Source organism: Pygoscelis adeliae, unplaced genomic scaffold (genome assembly GCF_000699105.1).
Source record: "Pygoscelis adeliae isolate BGI_AS28 unplaced genomic scaffold, ASM69910v1 Scaffold38, whole genome shotgun sequence".
Lineage (NCBI taxonomy): Eukaryota > Metazoa > Chordata > Aves > Sphenisciformes > Spheniscidae > Pygoscelis > Pygoscelis adeliae.
Window position 1 is genome coordinate 17,938,923 of NW_008825614.1, and position 22,196 is coordinate 17,961,118.

At 41.6% G+C, this 22,196-nt stretch overlaps 2 protein-coding genes across 2 annotated transcripts in view; both read left to right on the plus strand.

Annotated features, from left to right (window-relative positions):
* RFX4 (regulatory factor X, 4 (influences HLA class II expression)) overlaps positions 1-17,048 on the plus strand; it is an 84,700-nt gene extending 67,652 nt beyond the window's left edge. The window contains exons 17-18 of the mRNA XM_009333065.1: positions 5,905-6,043; positions 16,622-17,048. Coding sequence (XP_009331340.1) covers positions 5,905-6,043; positions 16,622-16,894 — 412 coding nt within the window. The 3' untranslated portion in view covers positions 16,895-17,048. The remainder of the gene's footprint in view (positions 1-5,904; positions 6,044-16,621) is intronic.
* A 2,218-nt stretch (positions 17,049-19,266) lies between these two features.
* Positions 19,267-22,196, plus strand: part of RIC8B (RIC8 guanine nucleotide exchange factor B) — a 46,221-nt gene continuing 43,291 nt past the window's right edge. Inside the window, exon 1 of the mRNA XM_009333066.1 lies at positions 19,267-19,304. Within this exon, the coding sequence (XP_009331341.1) occupies positions 19,267-19,304 (38 nt within the window). The remainder of the gene's footprint in view (positions 19,305-22,196) is intronic.

The following is a 22,196-nucleotide window of genomic DNA, read 5'->3' on the forward strand; positions in this document are numbered from 1 at the left end:
AAGATGCTGGTGTTGTTACTCTTTGGCTGTTGTTATTGTTGTATTATATTATGTCTCAGTTTTATAATCTCATTTAATTCTATCTAAAAACACAGTAGACCTGGAGAATATTTTATAAAAGAGAAAGGTTCAGTAGATTTCTTCCCTGATTCCTGTTTTCCTGTGCCATGTTCTATCCCAAAGGCTAGATGTGTCCAAAGAACTATCCTACTATACCATGTCTCAGGAGAAGTGATCCTTCTCTGCTCAGCACTGCTGAGACCACATCTGGAGCCCTGGATCCAATTCTGTGCTCCCTCATATGACAGACACAGGCATACTGGAGTGAGTCCAGAAAAGGGCCACTTAGATGATTACAGGACTGGAGCATTTGTCATACAAAGAGAGGCTGAGAGAGCTAGGATTGTTTAGCCTCAGGAGAAGGTGGCTCAGGGAGGGTCTTATCAATGTGTATAAATAGCCAGTGGGGGCTGTAAAGAAGATGGAGACAGATGCTTCTCAGTGGTATCCAGTTACAAGACCAGAGACAATGGGCACAAATTGAAATACAAGAAATTCCATTTAAACATAAACAAACAAACAAACAAACAACTTGTTTTGCTGTAAGTGTGATCAAACACTAGAACAGGTTGCCCAGAGAGGCTATGGAGTCTCCATCCTTTCTGATATTCAGACCCCAGCTAGACATGATCCTGGGCAGCCTGGTCTAGCGGACCCTGCTTTGAGCAGGGGGGTTAGATTAAACAATCTCCAGAGGTCTCTTCCAGCTTCAGTGATTCTATGACCACTGTTAAACCTGCAAATCGAAAGTGTCCACAGTTTGGAAAAATAGCCACATTTTCACCACAATCTAATTCCATCTCTGTCACCAAAATTTGCTCAAGGCTCTCAACTAAAACAATTACAGTAGAAATTTACATAACATTGTTTGATCTTGGAAAACTTCAGAAACTCAGACTAAGTCTCTCAGTGCTCTTTTCATCAAGCAACACTTCTTCTGTGCCATCCTCATTTGAGTAAGTGTATAACTCATACACATCCATAACTAAAAAGAAACAATCACAAAATAATCGATGGAGAAGGGCCAGGCACATAGCAGGATTAGCAAATGCCCAGATGCTGACATGAAGCAAGATGTTCAAAAGACTTTACTGAGTTCCTCAGTCTCATTGCATACTCATTACCCTTGCAGAAGTGCTTTCTCAGTGTGGAAGATTATATCCTGTTTGGCAGGGTGACAGTAGATTAATTTGAACCCCGCATCTCCTTCCCTCTTGGATGTGGACAGGTTTGGATTTGTGTTGGAATGTCACTGCTAAACCCTTCCTGCAGAAACCTGGATATGGAGATATGGAACATCTCTCCTATCCAGCAATATGACTACTCAGTGGAGGCAGAAACAGGGCAGCAGGGAGGTTCAGGAGCTAACAGGATGCAAGAATTGGAACAGACCACAGTAAGGTATTGAATATATGTATAAATACATATATGTATACACATGAGACTTCATTGTTACTAAAGGAATCTCTTGCCTTTGGTAGGTGATTTGAGGAAACATTTTGTCTGGGTGAATTGACTTTTCTGAAAGGCAACAAAGACGTCTATAATCTGACTTCTTTTGCCATTTGGTTTTATGTGTGACACAGGGATAGAAACATTTTGGTGACGCTTCTAAACATTTCAGTGACATCTGCCTTCTTTTCTGGAATTGACTTTGTAAGCTCATAGGGATAGGGCCTCTCTGTGAATCTGTGTTTACATGGCTTCTATCACAATGATTTCCTGATCTCATTTGCCCTCTATATAGTACCAATAAAATTTTTTTGAATCATTACAATTTCTACTTATTTTGTATCTACAGCAAAATCAGCATATTGGTATTTCAGTTTTTATATGATTTGAATCTAATGTGACAGACTGTAGAGACATGTTCCTGAAGAAATGTCTGCAAGGAAATCCAGTGACCTCACCCATGGTCTTCTGAAGCACAAGACTCATTATATAGTTCTTATGGAAGGTACAGTCAAAGATTCAAGGCAGAGCTTGTTTAAAAGCATTAAAGAACCATATCTTCAGAGAGGAAAAGAAAAAATAAGCTACCTTGTATGCAAGATTCAAACAGATGGCTGCCCTGGAAAGAAAGAGAGAGAAGATCAAAGTCTGCACTAAGATTTCCACGTTTCTGGAGAAGAGAGAAATGGAGCAAGCAGCTGCTGTAGCTCCAAAGACTGAGCCTCACTCCCATGCAAAAGGGCCCAGTAGAGAGCGTAAGCAGTATGGAAGCCATGAGCCATTCCCCTGCTGTAGGTACATTTCCCACCAAATGCAGACTCTTAGCCGCTCAGCATACCTGAAGGTTTCCTAACAGCAGTTCTGCTGGGCTTCCTACCAATCTTGCACACTAAAGACGATCCTCTGTGAAATACAAAGGCTACAAAGTACCTTGTGATAGAAAGGGAATACCTAAAAGATCAGAGCACTTAATACCACAGTATTCCACAATGTAAAGACATTTAAGAACTGAAGTCTTGGAACAATGTAAAGCCCTAGTAGCTCCCAAGAGAGACTTGGGTATAGACTGTTATAGACTGAAATATAGACTGTTGGATTGATTTGTACAAATATTTTATTCATGCTTCTGGCCAGTTTTAGAAAATAAAATGTTAAATTCAATGATAAAAACTGCTCCCTGTAAAATAAAAACTGATTAAGGCCAAAGGCATGTTACCACAAATGAAGAAAGGGCTACATGATCTGTTCCCCAGTATTAAAACAAGCCTTATAGCAAGTAATACTAACATAGATTTGAGAAACTGGAGAAGAGCACAAGGTTCGTAATCTACTCTAGCTCACTCCAGTAAATCTTCTTCTAAATCCACAGTGATACTGTCCACATGTGTGGTGTCTCAGGACTGTAAATGGAAAATCTGTGGTATTAGTAGAGGAAAATATCTTTGTATCTAATTGGAATTTCCCTTGTTCCAACTTGTGTCTGTTGCCTGTCTCCCTATCACTGTACCTTTGAGAAGAGTTTGGCTCTAGCTGCTCCACATCCTCCTGTTAGATAGTTGTAGATCATCCCTTTGCCTCTCTTCTTAAGGCTGGACAAACCCAGTTCCTTTCCTGTAGGTCACATGCTTCAGTCCCCTTTCTGTCTTGACGGCCCTCCACTAGACTTGCTCCAGTATGCCAATGTCCTTTTTATAGTGGAGAGCTGAAAACAGGACTCAATACTCCAGATGTGGTCTCCCAAGTGCCAAATAGAGAGGAATAATCAGTTCTTTAGGCCTGCTGTCTACACTCCTGTTAATACAGCCCAATATGTAGCTGGTCGTCTTTGTTGCAAGGGCTTGCAAGGGCATGCTGGTGACTCACGTTCAACTTTTTGTCCACCAGAACTTCCAGGCAATTTTCAGCAAAGCTGCTTTCTCTCCAAATGGCCCCCAACCTGCACCACTGCAGGAGTTGTGCCATCCCAGATGCAGGACTTTGTTCTGTACGATCAATTGACCGTTCTTTCTGAATCATAGCTGCTAGATTCTAGAGTAACTGCTAGTTCCCAGCTGGACCTCCCCAAAGACATGCCATCTGTGTGTTGTCCTCACTACTCAATAGCTATAGATGTGGTTCAGAAGTCACTGTAAGACATGGTATTTGGCAGAAAATATTTTTGTTGGATTTTTCAGGTACACTTTCTTCTTAGAGAGATATAGGGTTCCTCAGCCAAGCACTTTCAGACAGGCAGGAGAATACTAGCCTTGAAGGAGCACGGTCATCTCCTTCTCAGGTCCTCAGTGCTCTCTCTCCTGAAGTTGAAGAGAGAAAGAGGAAGCTTCCCGGACCAAAAGTACACAATAGAGATTAGGGTAAGAAACTTTATAACTCCATGCTCAAGTGAATTAAAGTGCTATATTTTAGCAAAGTGATGAGTGTTTGAAAGAAGGAGATAGGATCAATAGCTTCCAGACTAGGACATAGCATCCTTAATGACTAGAGAAAACATGAAATGCAAACACTGCCTTACAGGACTTGGCTTTGTTTGGGAGTCCGAGGGCACCCCAGACTACAGGAGGGACTAGATAGGTGAGCATCTTCTTCAAGCAGAGAAGGCTGCACCGTGAATGTCAGGTTTATGCAGACTGCCAAAACCATCTGTTGCAGATCTTATTTACCAGTCTATTGTGTCAAAGGAATTAAAACACAAGATGTCTGCCTACCACAAACAGTGTGCAACAGCTCCATAACATAGCCATTCCTCTCTCCCTCACTCTCCACAGAGAGACTATCAAAGTCGTATTATGTGGACACCAGCTTGTCTGAGGTAGATTATGGAAACCACTCATATTTACAGCTAAGCCCAAGTGAATATAAGAATAAGAGCTCAGTGTTGAACAATGAAGATGGACATAGGGCCTTATGTGCTGAAAATGTTTTTAGAAGGGGTGCTCTGCTTTCATTTTGGATCTGCTGGGTTGTCTGGTATAAGACATGACATGGTATCTCTAGAATACCATCAGAAGATCAAAAGAATAACAGAAGTTTAAACTGTACCCAGTGTAAAAATTACATTGAAGTTTCCAGAAAAAGAATAGGTCTGTACAAATAACTGTTCTTTCTCACACAATGAATTGGTTACCTTGTTTGTTTGTTTCTCATGGTTTGTGTTTCACTGTTTCACCAAGCAGGTCCGGAGGAGGGCCACAAAGATGATCAGGGGGCTGGAGCACCTCCCCTGTGAGGATAGGCTGAGAGAGCTGGGGTTGTTTAGCCTAGAGAAGAGAAGGTTCTGGGGAGACCCTATAGCAGCCTTCCATTACATGAAGGGGGCCTACAGGAAAGATGGGGAAGGACTTTTTATCAAGGGGTGTAGTGATAGGATGAGGGGTAACAGTTTTAAACTGAAAGAGGGTAGATTTAGATTAGGTATTAGGAAAAAATTCTTTACTGTGGGGGTGGCGAGACACTGGAAGAGGTTGCCCAGCGAAGTTGTGGATGCCCCCTGCCTGGAAGTGTTCAAGGCCAGGTTGGATGGGGCTTTGAGCAACCTGATCTAGTGGAAGGTGTCCCTGCCCATGGCAGGGGGGTTGGAACTAGATGATCTTTAAGGTCCCTTCCAAGCCAAACCATTCTACGATTCTATGATCTCAATAGCGTTATTTTAAGAACCTTTAAACTTCTGTGCTGAATTAGCATTAAATGTTCACATGGCTACACAAAGATGGGGAGGTTACAGAAAGTGTCCATGCATCTTCTGCTAGTGAATGGCCCAAATAATGGTGGCCAACAAACACTGACCCTGCAGTTTCTTATAGCTAAGGAAACTGCTCCCTCCTTTACCCCTGGCTGTCCCTAGACAAGGGGTTGGGATAAAAAAAAGAAAATAGGCAGGTTCTCCGACCTCAAATCCCACTCTATTCTTGAGTCAGCTGTGCTAAAGCTGTATGCTGTGTGCTTCAGATGCAAATTAATACATCTCTCTCCCTCCCAAAAAAGGAACATCTGACCCCAGTGCAAGAAGATAGTCGAACTCCACAACATAGTTCTTTAAGTCAAATCTTACCATACTTCCTCAGCCTGGATAGTAATTTACTAGGAATATGGCAATAAAATAATAATAAAAGGGAAAGACACTTTCTCTTTAGAAAGTGCACAAAGGAGTCTGCAATTTAAAATTACTCACAGAAACATGCTGATTCTCTCTATTTGTTGTTGTGCTGAACACATAATTTCACTAAGTGGCATCTGCTTCCCAGCTAAGCTGGGAAATATCTTTTTTTAAAAGGTTATTTAAAATATCATTCTCCTATTAAAAAAGTGCAACTGTATGTTTCATAGAAGTTCTAGAATTATTAGTGGGAATACAATTATTATGCATACTAAATAGTGTATTTAAATGGATTTTAGATACACAGGAAGTTACAACTATGGTAGCTATAGCAACCAGCATCCCCATCCAATGCAGAGTCAGTATCCATCCTTACCACATGATACTGCTATTTCTGGACCACTTCACTACTCAGCTTACCACAGAAGCTCTTCGCAGGTAAGTTGGATTTATTACTTGACAATGCTTGCTACAACATTTTAAGTAAAGTTGTGCTTGTAAATTTATCAGCATATTAGTTGTCTGAATCAATAAGTTGTCATTAGTCTAGTCATTGATGGTCCCTAATTTTTTTCTTTTTTAATGTTACCTAAATATCTTTTCATTTTGGTGGAGATTCTTTTATCAGAAATAGCTTTAGATTGTGAATTTAAAGTACTAACTCTAAAATTTAGCAGCCTGGATCATAGAAAGTGTTTCTCTGTTAAGGAGTAGCTAAACCAAAAATGAATATAATTAGTTGTATGTTTCTTAGGTGTTGGGAACAGAAAGGGATTCGTAACAAGAAGTAAAAGTGTTTTCATATAGTTGAAGGAAGATGCAGAGGCCATAGTGAATTCTGGGGCCTCTGCTTTTGAGAATACGTATGTTTAGGGATTTGCCAAAATTGTGAGTTCTGCATATAGTTTGAATAACTTCAGGACGCCACTGCAAAGACGTTCTGTTTAATCTGTGTGCTACAGTCTCCTACTATAATGCTGAGAAATTATGTCAGTAACTATTTCAGGACTATTTCTCTTCACAAAACTGAGCCAGTAGGAACCAGAACAGATTAAGTATGAAGATGATATTCGGCAACAGTCCAAAAGTAGTGCCACTGTAGAAGGGCTTCAGTACATCATGCGTCTGGTGCTTCCCCAGTGTAGGAAGCTGCTCTCTGGGCTCTCTGCTGGAAGATTTGCAAAAGGCGGGTACAGGCAGGAGGAGATGGCATTGGGGTATTCCACCCACATGGCACCTCTTATGCTTTATCTACTGGAAATATATACAAGTATGTTAGGGACCACCATGCTTAACTATCGTCACTGGACTGCAACACTTTCATACCAAATGCAAAGGTGTGAACTTGATAGTGCTTTGGACAAGAACACATGAAACCTGCATCTCATTCTGGTCTTTGGCATCAGTCTGCCAGGTGATCTCAGAGTAGTCACTTCTCTTTTTTATGCTTCATTTCCCCAGCTGTAAGATAAGAATAATGGTATTGATCTCCTTAAAGCTTTCTGAGATCTGCTGGGAAGGTTGTCTTATACAAACCAATAAGCTCATTTGGACCAGCTCAACAATGACTCCCTAGCTCATGGAAAGAACAAGGCTACAACTTCTCATCCTTTTGTGTAGCACTTGGTCCATCAGACTACATGAGGTGTCAGGATTTATTTGAGGGTTGTTGCAGCTGCTGTATCTTCAATAGGAACAGTGAGTGAACGTTTAAGTACAGTGTCCTGTGATAGGTTTGTATTCATTAGTTTTTCAGTACAGGCCTTACCCTGTCATCTCAAGATTTTTTCCAGAATGCATCACTTTTTGACTTAAAATTGGCTCACCAATTTTCTTTACTCTCTCTTATCCTTTACTGCAGAAAACCCACGAGTGCTGCTTCTGAAATGGTCTGTAAAGCCATGAATCTGTGTGTAAAACAGAGAATTTGTCTTTTACTGTTTAGAAATGTTATCACCCGCACAAGAAGTTTCTTTCTACCCTCTGACAACTGTCTGTCACACCGACGTAGACAGCACAAGTTAAGCAAGAAATAAATAAAGCAAATCAAGATCAACACATTTTTAGTTTACTCATGCCCTGGTTAATATGTTATATGGAAATAGTACATATATGGAAATAATACACTGAAATAATTTTTCATACTGTAGTAGGCTGTCTCTACAAGTGCAGATGTCAGATCATTTCTTCCTCTCTTGCTAGCCCTTGAACTGTCCTGAACATACATGAAGAACAGCTATACTTTAATGATCACACTTGAGAGCAAAATGATTTCAACTTGTATTTAGCATGTTCTTTCTCATGCTGCTTGTAAACTGAGATGGAATCTCACAGCAGGACACAGCTAACAAAACCCTATCAACGCGCTCATTCTGTATTGACAGGAACTACAAACTGAAACCTTACTTTCAAAAATAATCTAAAAGTCTTGAATGGTTTAATATGGAATTTTCTGACATTCTTTTTAAAGCTAAGTGAGCTTCTGCAAAATGCCTGCCCTGATGATAAGTCCTTTCTTAGCTACTTTAAAAAAAAAGTTCATAAGACATCCCTAATAAGATGTTAGGGAACTACTATGATTCTATTCTTTTTCTCGCGGACTTTCTGAGGGGAACATGGTGCAAGGAATTGCAGTAGGACTCATGACATTGCAAAATCAAAATACGGGAAGCCAAATTTGCAATGAATACATAAACAGCTGCCACTATACTGAAACCGGAGGAGATGCAATGTGTACGGCTGTGGTAATATAATCAGTTGAGAAGAGGAAGGCATTGACCATAACTCTTCAAAAGAACTCTTTGTTATAATCTACATTCAGTCTAAATATAGACCTCTGGCTCAACTTTGCTAATATTCTGTCATGCTCTTTAGGATAGTGTCTAGGGATTAACTCCCAAGAAAAAAAAATCTGTATGTGGGGTAAGTTCTCCTCTACAAACATGGGTTCAGAGAGAGTCCTTGCCCCAGACAGGGGCCTGAGTTGAAATAGGCTGTGTGTAATCGAGGTGGGTTTTAGGCTGCAGCTATAAATTAGTATTTTGGTCTCGAATAACACCATAACAAAAAAAGTGGAATTAGACCAAAGGGGATGGAGGGAATAACTTTTATTTGGCGGAAGTGGGGAACTGAAGAGCTGGGAAAGGGGAAGGGAAGGGAACAAGTGACCCTTTAAATTGTATTTGCCAACATGTAGCATGTTGATCCCAACCTGACAGTACAATGATGGTTGCATTGTATTAATTTTAGGATGTCTACTGTGGTTTTGTCATTGGAATCCTTACAGTGGGGCTGTGCTGGGGAAGAAGTCACACAGCTGTAGATCTTGTACTATGTACAGCTCTTGAAAAGTGCAGGTTTGGGTCCCAAGCCAAGCCTAACTCACCTGACCAGTGGCAAGTCCATGTTAGTGAGAGGCTTCTGGGTAATTTGAATCCCCTAGTGTTAGAGGAAGAGACAGCAGTAATTGCTAAGGCTGATACTGCTGAAGCACCATGTGTCACAGCTGCATGCTCACTCACACCCCGTCCCGTAACAGAATGGTGAGAGCCCTTGAGGTTATTGTTATCTCCCATCTCCGAGACAGTCTTGGAGCTTACCTTGGCTCACAGAGGAATGTGATAAATGTCTTGTGACTTTGGGCTAAATAGAAATTTTGATAAGTAGCTCATAGTTTCATAAAGATCAGTGGCTCTCAGATGGACAAGAAGGTAAAAAAAAAAATGGAGGAGATGGCTTGTAAAAAAATTTATAGGGGAGTAAATGTTCTGCTGAAGTAATATCTGCAGCTACTAACCCAGCATAAGCCTAAAACTGGCTCCTCCTGGCAGTATAGGCTGACTGATTCCCACTGATGGCTAAGAGCCTTTTTGTTGACAGGGACAGTCTGTTCAAACCTTGGTCTTAATCTGACTTTTTTTTTTTTCTTTCATCAACATCTGTGAATAGTTCTCAGAACAGTTGCTTCCTTGTAACTCCAAGCCTGATTGCTCATTTCTTGACTTGGCTTACTGGCCAGGAGCCTGGCACACAAATAAAGAAAAATGATCTGCATATTGACTTGTTACTACTTAATTCTCTAAGCCACAGTGCAGAAGTGCATACAATCCTACGATGCTACTCTATCATCATATAGAAGGGGACTGTGTAATGTGTGTACATAAACACATCTATACTGACACTATGTTTCATCAGTTCTCTGCCTCTGCAGTTTTACGTACCAGATGCCAGGGTAGAAAATAGACAACTCTGTCTAAAAGCCTCTGAGTGTTCTTATCAACCTATGCTGAGTTTAGCAGAGAGGTACCCCCTTCAAAGGCAACCCCTTCACAAAGTCACCACCTAATCCACCTCCACAATGTACACTTGACTGGCTTTTGATCACAGCTTTTGTCTGCAAGTTTCATCCTGGCTGGACAGGTCTTGATCTTCTTGCAGGCTATCCATAAATATTTCAATTCATATCATTCCACCTCTCCCTTAAACACAAAGTCATTCATGCTGCAGTAATTTTTCTTTGTAAATCACAAGGATAACACTTTTAGTAGGAAGAGTACTTAGAGAAATCCGCAGCAGTATATATTTTTATATTTTAATATATCTGGTAACATATAAAGATGCACACCATATGAATGTGCATCACTGTACATGCAGTACAAAAAAACGGCAAACATACGATATAGATGTGTAAGTACTCTAATGCATGGCTATAGTGAATCATATTGTAGGTCCATTTATCCAGGTCCTACCTCCAGCAATGGCCAGAAACAAATGTGTGGAGGAAAAGTCTTAGAAATAGGGTAAGTAGGGAGCAGTCCTTTCACCAGCATAGCCACGCTGCCTTTGGCAAGAGCTGGCCTAGGGACAGCCTGAGAAGGAAGCAGCAGCTGGACTGTCGTATTTTGTAGTAAACCACTCTCCATTACCCTGTCTTTGAGCTTTTTAGTTCTTTTAGCTTTTTTATACTTATAGACTTGGGGATGGGTTGCATGAAACATATATTACCTTGTTAATTTTAAGTCTGTTATCTCATAATTGCATTGGGTGTCCTATGTTTTTGGGGTGATGAGGAATAGGGAATATTCATTCCCTATCTACTCTCACCATTCAAGACATTATAGACCTGTATCATTCCTCTCACTTTGTTCCTGTCATCTCTTTTCCAGACTTAAGAGTTATCATCTGTTTAGTTTCTCTTGTGATGGATGCTCTATACATAGGAGTTATCTAAGGACTGCATGTGCACTGCAGGGCAGGCATAGTCGGGGGAGCATGTGAAAGTCCTTTTCTCTCAACTGTGCTGAGCAGGGAACCTGCTGGAGCTGGCAGCTCACCTCCAGCCTTTCTATGCAAACCTGATCTTAGAGTAGGTAGGAGGGACTCAGTCAAGAAGCTGCCAGATCAGCCACTTAGATCTGGGAAGCACTCCTAGACCCTGCGCTGCACACAGCCTTATTTTACCTTTTCTTTCTTTGCGCTTCCAAAATGGAGCAACCACCTCCAAATGCTGTATCTCAGGTGGAGGTACTTAACAGAGAGCCATAGAAGTGGCATAGCAGTGTTTCCCTTTTTGTTCCTTGAGATGCAGTTCCCACCTTAAAGACAAGCTTTTTTTTCTTTTTTTTGCTGCTTTTAAGCTATCATCTCCTGTTGTGCTCAGGAGCGTAGCCAGGGTCAGCTGTTCCTGACCTGGGGCTCTGCCCTCAAGAGGCACTAATCAACTTCTGGGACTGGGAGAAGCACATTTGTATCAGGAAGTGCTTGCGCTGCTGTTTTGTTGTTGACAGATTGGGTTTATGAAGAGCATAGTTTACTTCCATGGTCTGGACAGAACAAACCAGTCTGGAAAATGCTGCAGTAGTACAATCTGCTGTTACACGGTAGATTGGATCTGCACCTCTCAGAGGCAGAGCACAGTATTCAGGCCACAGTTAAAGGAGCTTTAAGCAGTGTTTGTACTCTGACTCTCCTAAACTGTTCTGAGGACTGCAGTGGTCTCGCATAACTTCCCAGAAATGCCCCATGAGTTGCAGCACCACTTGGTTTCTCTGTGCAATGCTGCATGCCACAATTCTACCCAATCATGTCTTCACTTCGCTTCGTATGCCTCTACAGCAGGTTTTATATGGGGGCAGTAGGGGAAGAAAGTAATAGCTGGTTTTTGTTACAGTGGGGGACCCAAAGAAATCCTCTCCCAGACAGAGCCCATGCTTTAGTGTCCATTCACGTTGTTCTGGCCCATCTACTTCACAAAAAAAAGAAGGGGAAAAGTTCTTGTCCCTCCAGCACGTAGACTGTATAAGCTCATGACTATACCAATGCAGTAAGAATAATATACCCTTCCCAATAACCACTCTGTCATCAAACAGCTAATAATGACAGAAAGAAAAAAATACTCTCCAATTTCCACCCAGGCAAGAAGAATCCTTGTTCCTAACTGTATGGCTTCATAACAGACTTGAGATTGTTAGAATGTAATTGAAGTAATTATGTATTGAATGCAACAGGAAACAGATGTCTTAACTTCTTTTTAAATAATTACAAATAACATTTTCATAAGGCTCCAAACGCCACTCCCAAAAGTACCAAAATCACTTAGATTGACTTGAAAGTTTTAGCCAACCTATTTGACAGACTAATATTCAATAAGCTTCAATTTGTGGAGAAAAGGATCAAATTAAGGGTTATAAAGATGCAATCAATCAATAGTTTTGATTATGTCATTTTTTGAGATTTTAAGCATATTTTTACGAAGTTAATTTACAGCCAGTTCTTCACAATTGCTATAATTTCTGGTATGAGTTATTTTCAAGTCCTAAAGTAGTGGCTAACATACAACATTAACTTTACAGCATTCTGCAAAAGCGTGAGCTAATGCAATGTAAAGTCAGAGCCACATTCATAAGGAAAATATTTTGCCGTTTGGACAGAGACACCTTTCACCTCCATGCATAATCAGTCAGTAAGTTGAGGGTAAGAATAAAGAGATTATTCTCCATCCTCACACTGCAGGAACTCAGTCTTCACTTCATGGGAGGACATATTTAACGTTGTATTTTCTAAAATAATACTAAAAGAAATTGAATTAATTTTACATTTTTGGGCAAGGCCTTAACAATAATCTGCTCAAAGTCTCCCAGACTTAAAGGGCTTCTTGTCTAGGTCTAATGGCAGCAGTAGCAGCAAGTGTGAGTTAACCCAGAAAATGGTAATTTCCTGTCAAGAGCCCTCCAACAAACGTCGCTTTTATATCTGGCAAAGATCACTGGGCCCCAGTGTTTTGAGTTCAGCATGCTTAAGCACTCTTCATTAAACCGGATGTAGAGTGTGAAAGGTGATTCAGGCAGCATGGGCAGGCATCCGCCCAGATGGCTATGCTTTGGACACTCCAACAAGGCTGAATAGATGCTTCATTGGGTGAGTTAATAGTCAGGCAGGGGCCAATGAGTACTTTAAAAATATTGTCTTTCAATAGTCTCTTCACTGCAGGGAAAAAGAAGTCACTGACTCATTTGCGATTAGCTGACCTACCATTACAAAACTTTCCATCTTGCATTCAGTCATAACAGAATTTATTGTAAAATACTAGATATTTAGGGTCCATGTTATTTTCAAGCAGTTATTCTTTTTACATTCATGACACATTCATAAACACAGCTGCATCGGGTGCGCTTGATGAAAAGGAAAAGCAGCACACTGTATCCTGTCCCCTCATACACAGTCATTAGCCCTGCCTTCTCAGTAAGCCTTAGCATGGCCTCTTGACTGCAGATAGGAGGAGGATTATCTTTCCTTTTCAGTGCATCCTGAAGTCCATTCTGGGAGCCAAGGTTTCATTCCCCCAACGGCACAGGTTTAGGTCCAAACTACCTAAAAGGCATTATGTGGCTTCCCCACATAACACCATGTACAACCAGGAGACCCACCACAATATTCCCAGAGTTCATTTTGTTCCCCTTGCTCATAGATGAAAGTTTTGCAGTCTACAAATTATCAAGTAGCAAATTATCCTGGCTGAAGCCAGGGCTTTCTTTTGGCATTTGTAAGGGGTATGAAAGCAAGTAATTCCCCTGTTGTAAGTCACAACCTCAGTTTCACAACCTCAAAGGAAAATTGCACTGAGTCAGGATGGCAAAGGATTCTGTAATGGTTAACAGCAGAGCAGATCAAATATCACATTGGGAAGAAGACAAGAGATAATCATTGCTGTATTATGGCAAAAGTCTAGATTAATCTTGTTGTAGGTATATTCTTTAATACAAGAATCTACAGTGACTTCAGGTATAGATCAATTGGTAATAAAGGCAGAGACCACAACAATTGGTATCAAGTAAAACTCTACTGAAGACAAAGAAGAATGTTTCTAGCTTGGCCCACATCTTGCAGCTCCACAGGTGACATACAGAAAACAGAAAGTTAAAAATGTATTATTTGTGTGGTGTGGTTTTTCCCCAATGATCCATCCTGGTCCTGACTCCTACCATCTCAAAGCATTTTGCACACAGTCATTAGTGGGACATTTGAGATCAGCCAGGAAAAACAACTTATGGATTTGACAACTACGGAAAAGGGACCGTTATTTAACTTGAGCCAACCTAACTAACGGATTACATCACATAGCAGGAGGAAGAAAAGGGCCACCTTCTGTCTTAAATATTTGTCTCGAGGTTTGATAAATTCTTCTGGTGGCTGTAGACAGAGCACTAATTACTCATTTTTATTAGATGCCTGACTTTTGACAAGTAAAGTTAGGTGAGACGAATTCAACTCTGAAGCTGTAGTGAATAACATGACAACTTGTTTCCTCTGTATTCATTACGGCAGGAGCTTTGTTCACCAAGATGTTCAGGTGAAGGCAGTCAGCAGACACTAGCATGAAAATTACTTCAGCGTATTGCCGGTGCAGACCAGGAAAGCTGCATCCTAAATCTACTAGCTAGTCTCCCAAACATTAAAAATATGAAAATTGTTCAACTTTTTCTGGAACCTCTTCTGTTTGCGAATTGTATTCTACTTGCAAGTTGTTTGTCTCTTGACAGAGTGCCCTGTCCTTAATTAATGAGTTAAAGGAGAGAACCATGATCCTAAATTCAGATCACCTCATATAAAACTTCAAAGCTTGAGTTTCATTGTTGCTGGGCACAGGCAGCTCTTATCTTCAGCAAAAGCTTCTGGAAAGCCAGCAAGTCTGCAAACTTGATTCTTCTGCAAAGGCGGCTTTCTGCAGCCAGTGCCTAAGCTCTGCTGAATTTTCCTACTGAAAAGCCTTTTGCTGGGGTGAAGATGGAAATTTAGATGATCTTGTATAGACTTGTTGCCGGTGTTGCCGATACAGCTTATTCTGATTGCTGTATTAGCAGTACCAGTTGAAGTGTTGATGCTCTAGTAGGGTGCTGCCATTTACCTGCCTGTTTCAGCAGCTGATTGCGCAGGTAAATCCACAGTCTCTGTGGCGTTGAGAAGTATATGCTAAATAATGCATTGTACAGCTTTACTCTCTTGTCTCTCATCTGCTAACTGGCCTCTTTCCCCAGGACATGGTGGAATATGCTAAATCACTAACTACAGTATTTTGGTCAAAAATAGTCTTCTCTTTCTCCTCTCTAAATAGGAGTGGCCAGCGTGTGGCTTTTGAGCTGCCTGAGGCTTGTGAACTGTTCAAATAGGTTTGCCAAGGCAGGGCTGCCTTCCTGGCTGCAGTCTGGAGGGAGCCAGCAGAAACTCCTCATGGAGGCATTGCTGCAATTCCCTTGGGGACCCACTTACGCAACTGATTAACCTCAGCCCCATCCGTCAGTGGAGCAATGTAATGAGACCCTTTGGGAATCACTGCCGTCTCCCTCCTAGGAACAATCACGGCAGCTCTTCGCTCCATGACCCTCCAAAATATGGGGAAGGGGTTTTACGGTCCTCAGCCATTGAAAATTTTGGCATGCAGCTTGCAAGGTTTGTAAGCAACAGAAGAAGTGATAGTCCTACTTTGGTGACAGCTTTCTAGTTAAGGAGATATCACAGTGTCAAACAATCCAAGATCATGAAATTTAAAATTATGACACTTTTTGTAGAAAAGGTACAGCCCTGTGTGTATGGATGCATTTGTGTGTAAAATGTAGAAGCTCTGAAGATACATGGCTGGTCAAGGGGAAGGGGGATCCTGACCACCTCTGTGATGCAGATGGATAATAGGAGGGCAAAACAAGAAGAGCCATTTCTTAGGCACAGCACACAGATGATCTGCTCCTGTAAGACAGGCAATAAGAGAAATACATGTTAAGCAAGCACTCGTAAGCACAGTTTACTTTCTGTTGCTGGGCAGCCTGTGGCTATAGAGGGCAAAAGCTGTTCCCTGTTTTCCTGCCTATCCTATCCTCAGCACATCTTCTCCTTAGTGGGAGGCATTTGTCGAACTTCTTTGATTTCTAGTTTCCAGCTGTCACTGTGAACAGCTGGGGAATAGAGAGATTCTTCTTCTGCCTGCCTCTTTTCATAAGTTCTCCAGTTAGCTGCTCGCTCTGAGGCCAGACCATACTATTTTTCTGCAGAAACTGGCAGGATGGCTTGTGAACATTTAAAAGGGAAGGCACCTTTCCAGTAATAAAGATCCTTTTGCTCTCCTCCCTCAAAACTCGGTTGAGTGAGCAGGAGTTGGGATATTTTATACTCTTTTTTTCACTGAATAGCAAGTTTCCAAGTGAAAGCTGTGAGAAAAAGATGAGGTGAATTAAATTTATTTTTCTGCTCCCTGATATACCTGCCAGTACCTAGCTCTTTGATAAATTAATTCAATATTTAAAAGCAGTGACTGCTTTGCAAGACTTTCCCTGACGCTTTGGTTTGACTGCAGGCACCAGTTATCTGATATTCCACCTTCGGTATGTTACCTAGTTGTTGGAGGGCTGCTAATTCATATGATTTTGGTTTTGTTAAACACGGAATTGTGATACCACCAGCCCTTATTTTAAAACTAAGTATGTGGTAGATAATTCTTCCATTTGTTTCTCTTTGTTTTTATTGTAGTACCCTTTCAACAGCCCAACATCAAGAATGGAGCCCTGTTTGATGAGCAGTACTCCAAGGCTGCATCCCACACCAGTGACTCCTCGCTGGCCGGAGGTCCCGGCCGCGAACTCCTGCTACACGAGCCCATCCATGCACTCCACAAGATATGGAAATTCTAGTGACATGTACACCCCCTTGACTACGCGCAGGAATTCTGAATATGAGCACATGCAACACTTTCCCGGCTTTGCCTACATCAATGGGGAAGCCACCACAGGTTGGGCTAAATGAAAATGACTGGTATCAGCCAAGCCCATATACTTAAAAGAGTTCTAAAAACTTTATGTTATGTGGGACTTTTCATGGACGTTCTTCAAGGGAGGTGAAGATGGAAAAGATCCTGGGCAGATAAACGTAGTTCATAATGTGGGCAGATTGCAGACCAGTATGACTGAATGTTCCTGTAGCCGAAAAAGAATTGTGTGCTTTTCTAGACCACTTCTCGGGCCAATCTGTGCCTTCTTTAATTCTGGCATGTGGGCCAACCCTGTGTGATGTCGGTTTGAGTGAGCCATTTTTGCCGCCCTCTCTTATTGACAAATGTTAATAATTCTTACAAAAAAAGTGCCGGAACGGGACCTATTTATAATTTGAATTAAAGACAGGAAATTCACCCTCAGCAAAACTCTGTCATCTGTTCTTCTTTTAAGCTCTTAATACGCTCCTTAAAAACCATTCTGCCAAGTCATCACTTGTTCATATCAATTCCTCTATCTGGCTCCTTAAAAGACATGTGTTGCTGTAGATTTCAGTTTACACCTAACTTTGTATATTGATGCACCTTTCTGTTGATCCAGTAAGTTTGATCTTTACAAAAGAGAAGAAAAGACATGTAGCATTGAACTATACACTGCCTTAAGTTGACTATTGTTCTTATTATATATGTATTTGTGTTAAGTTTGCACAACCTGGAAAAATCTAATTTCTCTGGTCAGTAATGACAAGGTTAAGAAGGGACTTGGGGACTGGGAAGATTTTGGATTCAGAGCCACATATGTTAAATATGATGATATGAAGCAATTATGTAAAGAAAATGACAATGCAAACATGATTATTCATTTAATTACCTATTGACAGGTATGAAACTGTTCTCTCAATTCCTTCACGTGGTGATAATTCTATATACTTCTACAAAAGCAAAATTCAAAGCTGTGCCTTTGAACTTATTCTGTACTGTGTATGTGTGGAAAAATGTATTGTATTTTGGGGAGAATTTTTCTTAGACATTTTCTGTCAGATTTGTAGCTATTTGTGAGGTTTTGTTAGATTTTATTAACATAGCTTTTTCTTCTGTATTATAAAATGCACCAAGCAATTATGGTGGACCTATTACCCTATGGGTAAGAAATAAATAAATGGAAATATGACATCAGGCATTTTAGTAATTGTTTTGTAAATAAAATCTTTGATAGCACCCAGTGTGATGATAACCACGTTTATGCCTAAAATGGACAAAAGTGTTATTTGTACAGTTGTGCAAGATATATGAGGGATTTTCACACTCAAATAAAGTTCTTGAAATTAAATAGGTACCATTTAAATTTACTTAAATACAGAAGCAAACCTTCAAAAAACCCCGAACGCGACAATGTATGGTTTTATCCAACGAAAGACTTGAGAACGTATATAACTCACAGCCAGTGAGTAGCCCTACACCTGTGCTTTCAGCCGAAAGCGCTCAAGGCTTTGAATAGATCAATGACTTTATATTGTTTGGTTTAAGTCCTGCTGCTGTTGCTCACCCGAGCCAGTGTACTCACTGAGGCAGGTAAGATGTGCTATCTTCTTTACAGGGCCTTGTAACAAACGCGTTGCCACTGGAACACTGGAAACGGAAAAGTCGTTTTTCCTTAGGTGAGTAAATAAGGTGGCAAAATTCTCAGACCTTGTCTGTTCAACTAGCGGGTAAACTGGTGAGAGTTTGGGGTCTAAAGTAACTACAGGAATGAGCTGGAAAACTGTAAGGATTGAGGGAGGAAGGGGTTCCAGGACAGGTTTTGCAAGTGTCCAGGCTCTTAAGCATGCGGCCAAGGTCCTGGTGGGATTTTGAGAGACACAGCGGGAGCTTATCTCTACCTTTAGGTACCTGATGAAAATCTTGTTTCCTGGGCTAGTGTCACAGACCTCCTGAAATTTTACCTTTGTCAGCTGGTGCGATTACCCAATATACATTCACTCTTCACTTTTATGAAGGACAGGGGAGATCGGGCTTAGGCTAACTCTACCTTCAGGCAAAATTGTCTACACGTGGAGAAGGTAAGTCATGTGAGGAAGCTTTTTTAGTGGCCAGTCTTTAGCGGCTGGAGTTTTGATGTGTTTGAGACCAAAGTCCTACTTTGCATTTTGTTATTGAAGGTGCTTAAACCAAAGCATTGATTCTGGCCTATTAATTATTAACAAGCATAGAAATATCTGCCTCATCAAGACTGTGAGAAATTAGTATGGGAAATGTAGTGTCACTAGAATAGAAAAATCCACTTTCTCTTCCCCAACGAATTCCAAATCTCTGCATTGCATCGCATCTGCCAAGAGCCCACTGTGACCCTGTTCACTCATTTACAAGAACATCAATTAATCTCGAGTTACCTGATGGAGTATTGGCCATGACCTGCCGTGGTCCCTCCGAGGACCAGATGCATTGGTGAGACGTTTGTGGGCAGAACTGACCAGTAACTCGAAGCTGGGTCTTTGGAAGGATCAGGATGGAGGTGAACCCCAGCACCACTCAAGGGAAGCCAGAAGCACTTCCTACATTTTTTTACAATAACTTGTTAAACCAAATAAAGCCTAATCCCCATTGACTGAAAGAGAGGAGAAAATGAGACTGTTTTAGTATACAAATGTGTCATATCCTTCAACACATCTGAGGACAACTCAGCTACCCTGACTTGAAGAGCCCAGGGAGACTGTTCAGGAAGGAGGATGGATATTGGACACAGTGTCAGCCCCAGAAATAATAAAGACTTTCTGAGTGGACAACTGCAGCAGCGTGCGCAAAGTGCTGAGAGAAGGAATTTTGACCAACAGCAGCACCACAAAGCTGCTCATAACAAAGAGCCACAGAACATCATCAGTCAGATAGGGCTTTCAAAGTCTTTTGCAAAAGAACCTCCACAGTCTTTCTTTTTTTTTTTTTTTTTAATTCATTTAGAAACTTGTGTTGATGCCACAGGAGTCTGAACGTGCACTTCCAACTACCTTTGAACTGCTTCCTGACGAGGGCTTTGAAATTTAAACTGGACATTCACGGGGAGCAATATATAGATTACCGAACACAGCTCTACAGAGGTCACCATCACCATCTGCACCAGAAGCACTGCAAGGGAAAGCAGGCCCCCTCCTTGACCACCGCAGGTCAGAACCCACCATATTAATATAAGCTGCCACAGCTTTCAGGTCACAGGGGTATGTACCAGGCTGTGAAGTGCAGCAGCTCATGAGAGGATGATAACCTCGGGGTAGAATGGCTAGTTAGGGGCAGGAATCTCTTAAATCATCCTAGTACAAATTGCCAAGCCTCCTGAGTCAGAGCCCGCAGCCTGTTGATTAAGCCCTTCCCTTGACCGTGGTAACTGAAACTGCTGGTTCTTGCCTAGCCACCTATTTATGGGTATATAAAGTAAATATGTGACTACACAAATCTTTCTGAAGAAGCTTTTATACCACATGTCAAAATATTCAATCTTTTTTTCACTTTCTCTTCCTTTCTTCCTTTTTTTTCTCTCTTTTCTTTTTCTTTTTTCTTTTTTCTTGCTCACTTTCTGTCTTTCTCCTCTCTTTCTTCTCACAACAAATAAAGATTTTATTAAAAGTGTGATCTTTTTCACGGGCTAAAACATATAACAGAAGATAGATAGAAGGAATAGATACAATATAATATATTGTAATATTATATATTATAGCATAACTAACATAACATGTATAATATTTTTAAATAGATGTATACACACACACAAACATGTATGTATGTATGCATACAAAAATCCATTACAATTCTTCAAGATTTTTCATTACCAGGTAGAAAAAAGACTCAGCGGGGGAAGAGCAGTGAGAACTCCATTCACTAGCATGAATCCTGTTTTTGTCGGGCTACCTCTTGCTGCTAAGGTCACTACCCTTTGACAAAAATGGCCTCTGACCTCCCCAGCCCCACAATTCTGTTGTGACTGACCCCGAAACCCATGAAATTCAGGGGCAGACATTGCTTTGGAAGGTTTAGATAAAGCTGACTAACATGGGAAGGGCTCGTGGTATGCACCCATCTGAAAAGGTCTGGCAGTTCTTTGGTAGAGGATGCAATTTATTCCGTCCCCCTCTTTCATTGAAATCCTAATCCTTCATATGCTACCTAAAGTGGAAACTAAAACACGCTGATGATGAATAACAATGTGCCTTTAAAGGGCAGTAGCAGTTTTCTAGTCTATTTTTTAGGGTTTTTTTTAATTTAAACAAAAAATTTAACTGGCAAGTGAAATGAGTGTTTTGCTGTGCTGTGAAGTACATCTAAGCAGGCTTATGCTTTATTATAGAGTTGTAAATTAAGGAAGCAAAGGATTATTTTTACTGGGTTTCTCTCAAAAGCTGCATTAGTACACAGGTGGACCTGACTCGGAAGAAATGGTCACGCACTGTGGGCTGGATTTTGTTACTCCTTGCAGGCCAACGACCGTGTTGTTCTGGTTTTGTACCTCAGTTCAACTCACTGTGGCAAGAAACCCCCCAACCCGAAAATTCAGATCCTAGTTTGGGTCAAGCACACGCAGGCATACGCCGGCACGTCCTAGCACCTTCAGGGCTCTTTGGAGCCACCGTCCATCTGCAGGTGGAACCTCCCTGCCCCTGTGGTGTCTTCCACCACGGAGCCCATCGTTTGTGAGATGAAAGGTTTCTCTTCATGGCCGCGGACTGCCTCCTGAATTGCTGCTGAATGAATAAATACTTCAAGGAGAGACCGACTGCAGCTCCCTCTGAAGTTTTGTTAGCGCCTTTTTTTGTCAACTTTGATATATTGTCTTCTGCTATCTGGACAGCGAATTTTGATTATAGGGCACCCTGAGGGTGGAAATACTACGTATCTTCTCAGCTGTAGTTTAAACATAAGGCCTTGCAGAGAACCTCAGGGACACAGCTCACCTCTGCCCCGTCACCGCAGGCTCTCGCCTGGCCGCGCCGGTGCAGCCCAGCCCAGCCTCCCCTCCCACCCCCTTCCCTACGAAACACGGCAGGGGTGTGACACCGGCACCTCTGCGCCGCACCGCCCTGGTTACGCACACCCACACCAACACCCTCCAGAAAGTACGTTGGCCGCTCTCTGAAAGGACTCGCCGGCGGTTCTGGGAAGGCAGCCACGATGTCCCTCAGGGAGGGAGTTTTGTCTCCAAATGGAAATGGAGAACGTTCGTGTACCCCCACCGCTCTGCCGGCTTGGACTTGAGAAAAAGGGGTTTGTTTTGCTGCCAGGCGTTACGGCAAAGCCTAACGAGGGGGGCATGTGTCGGGGCGTGCTTCGTGACCAACCCGAGGGCACTCTCCC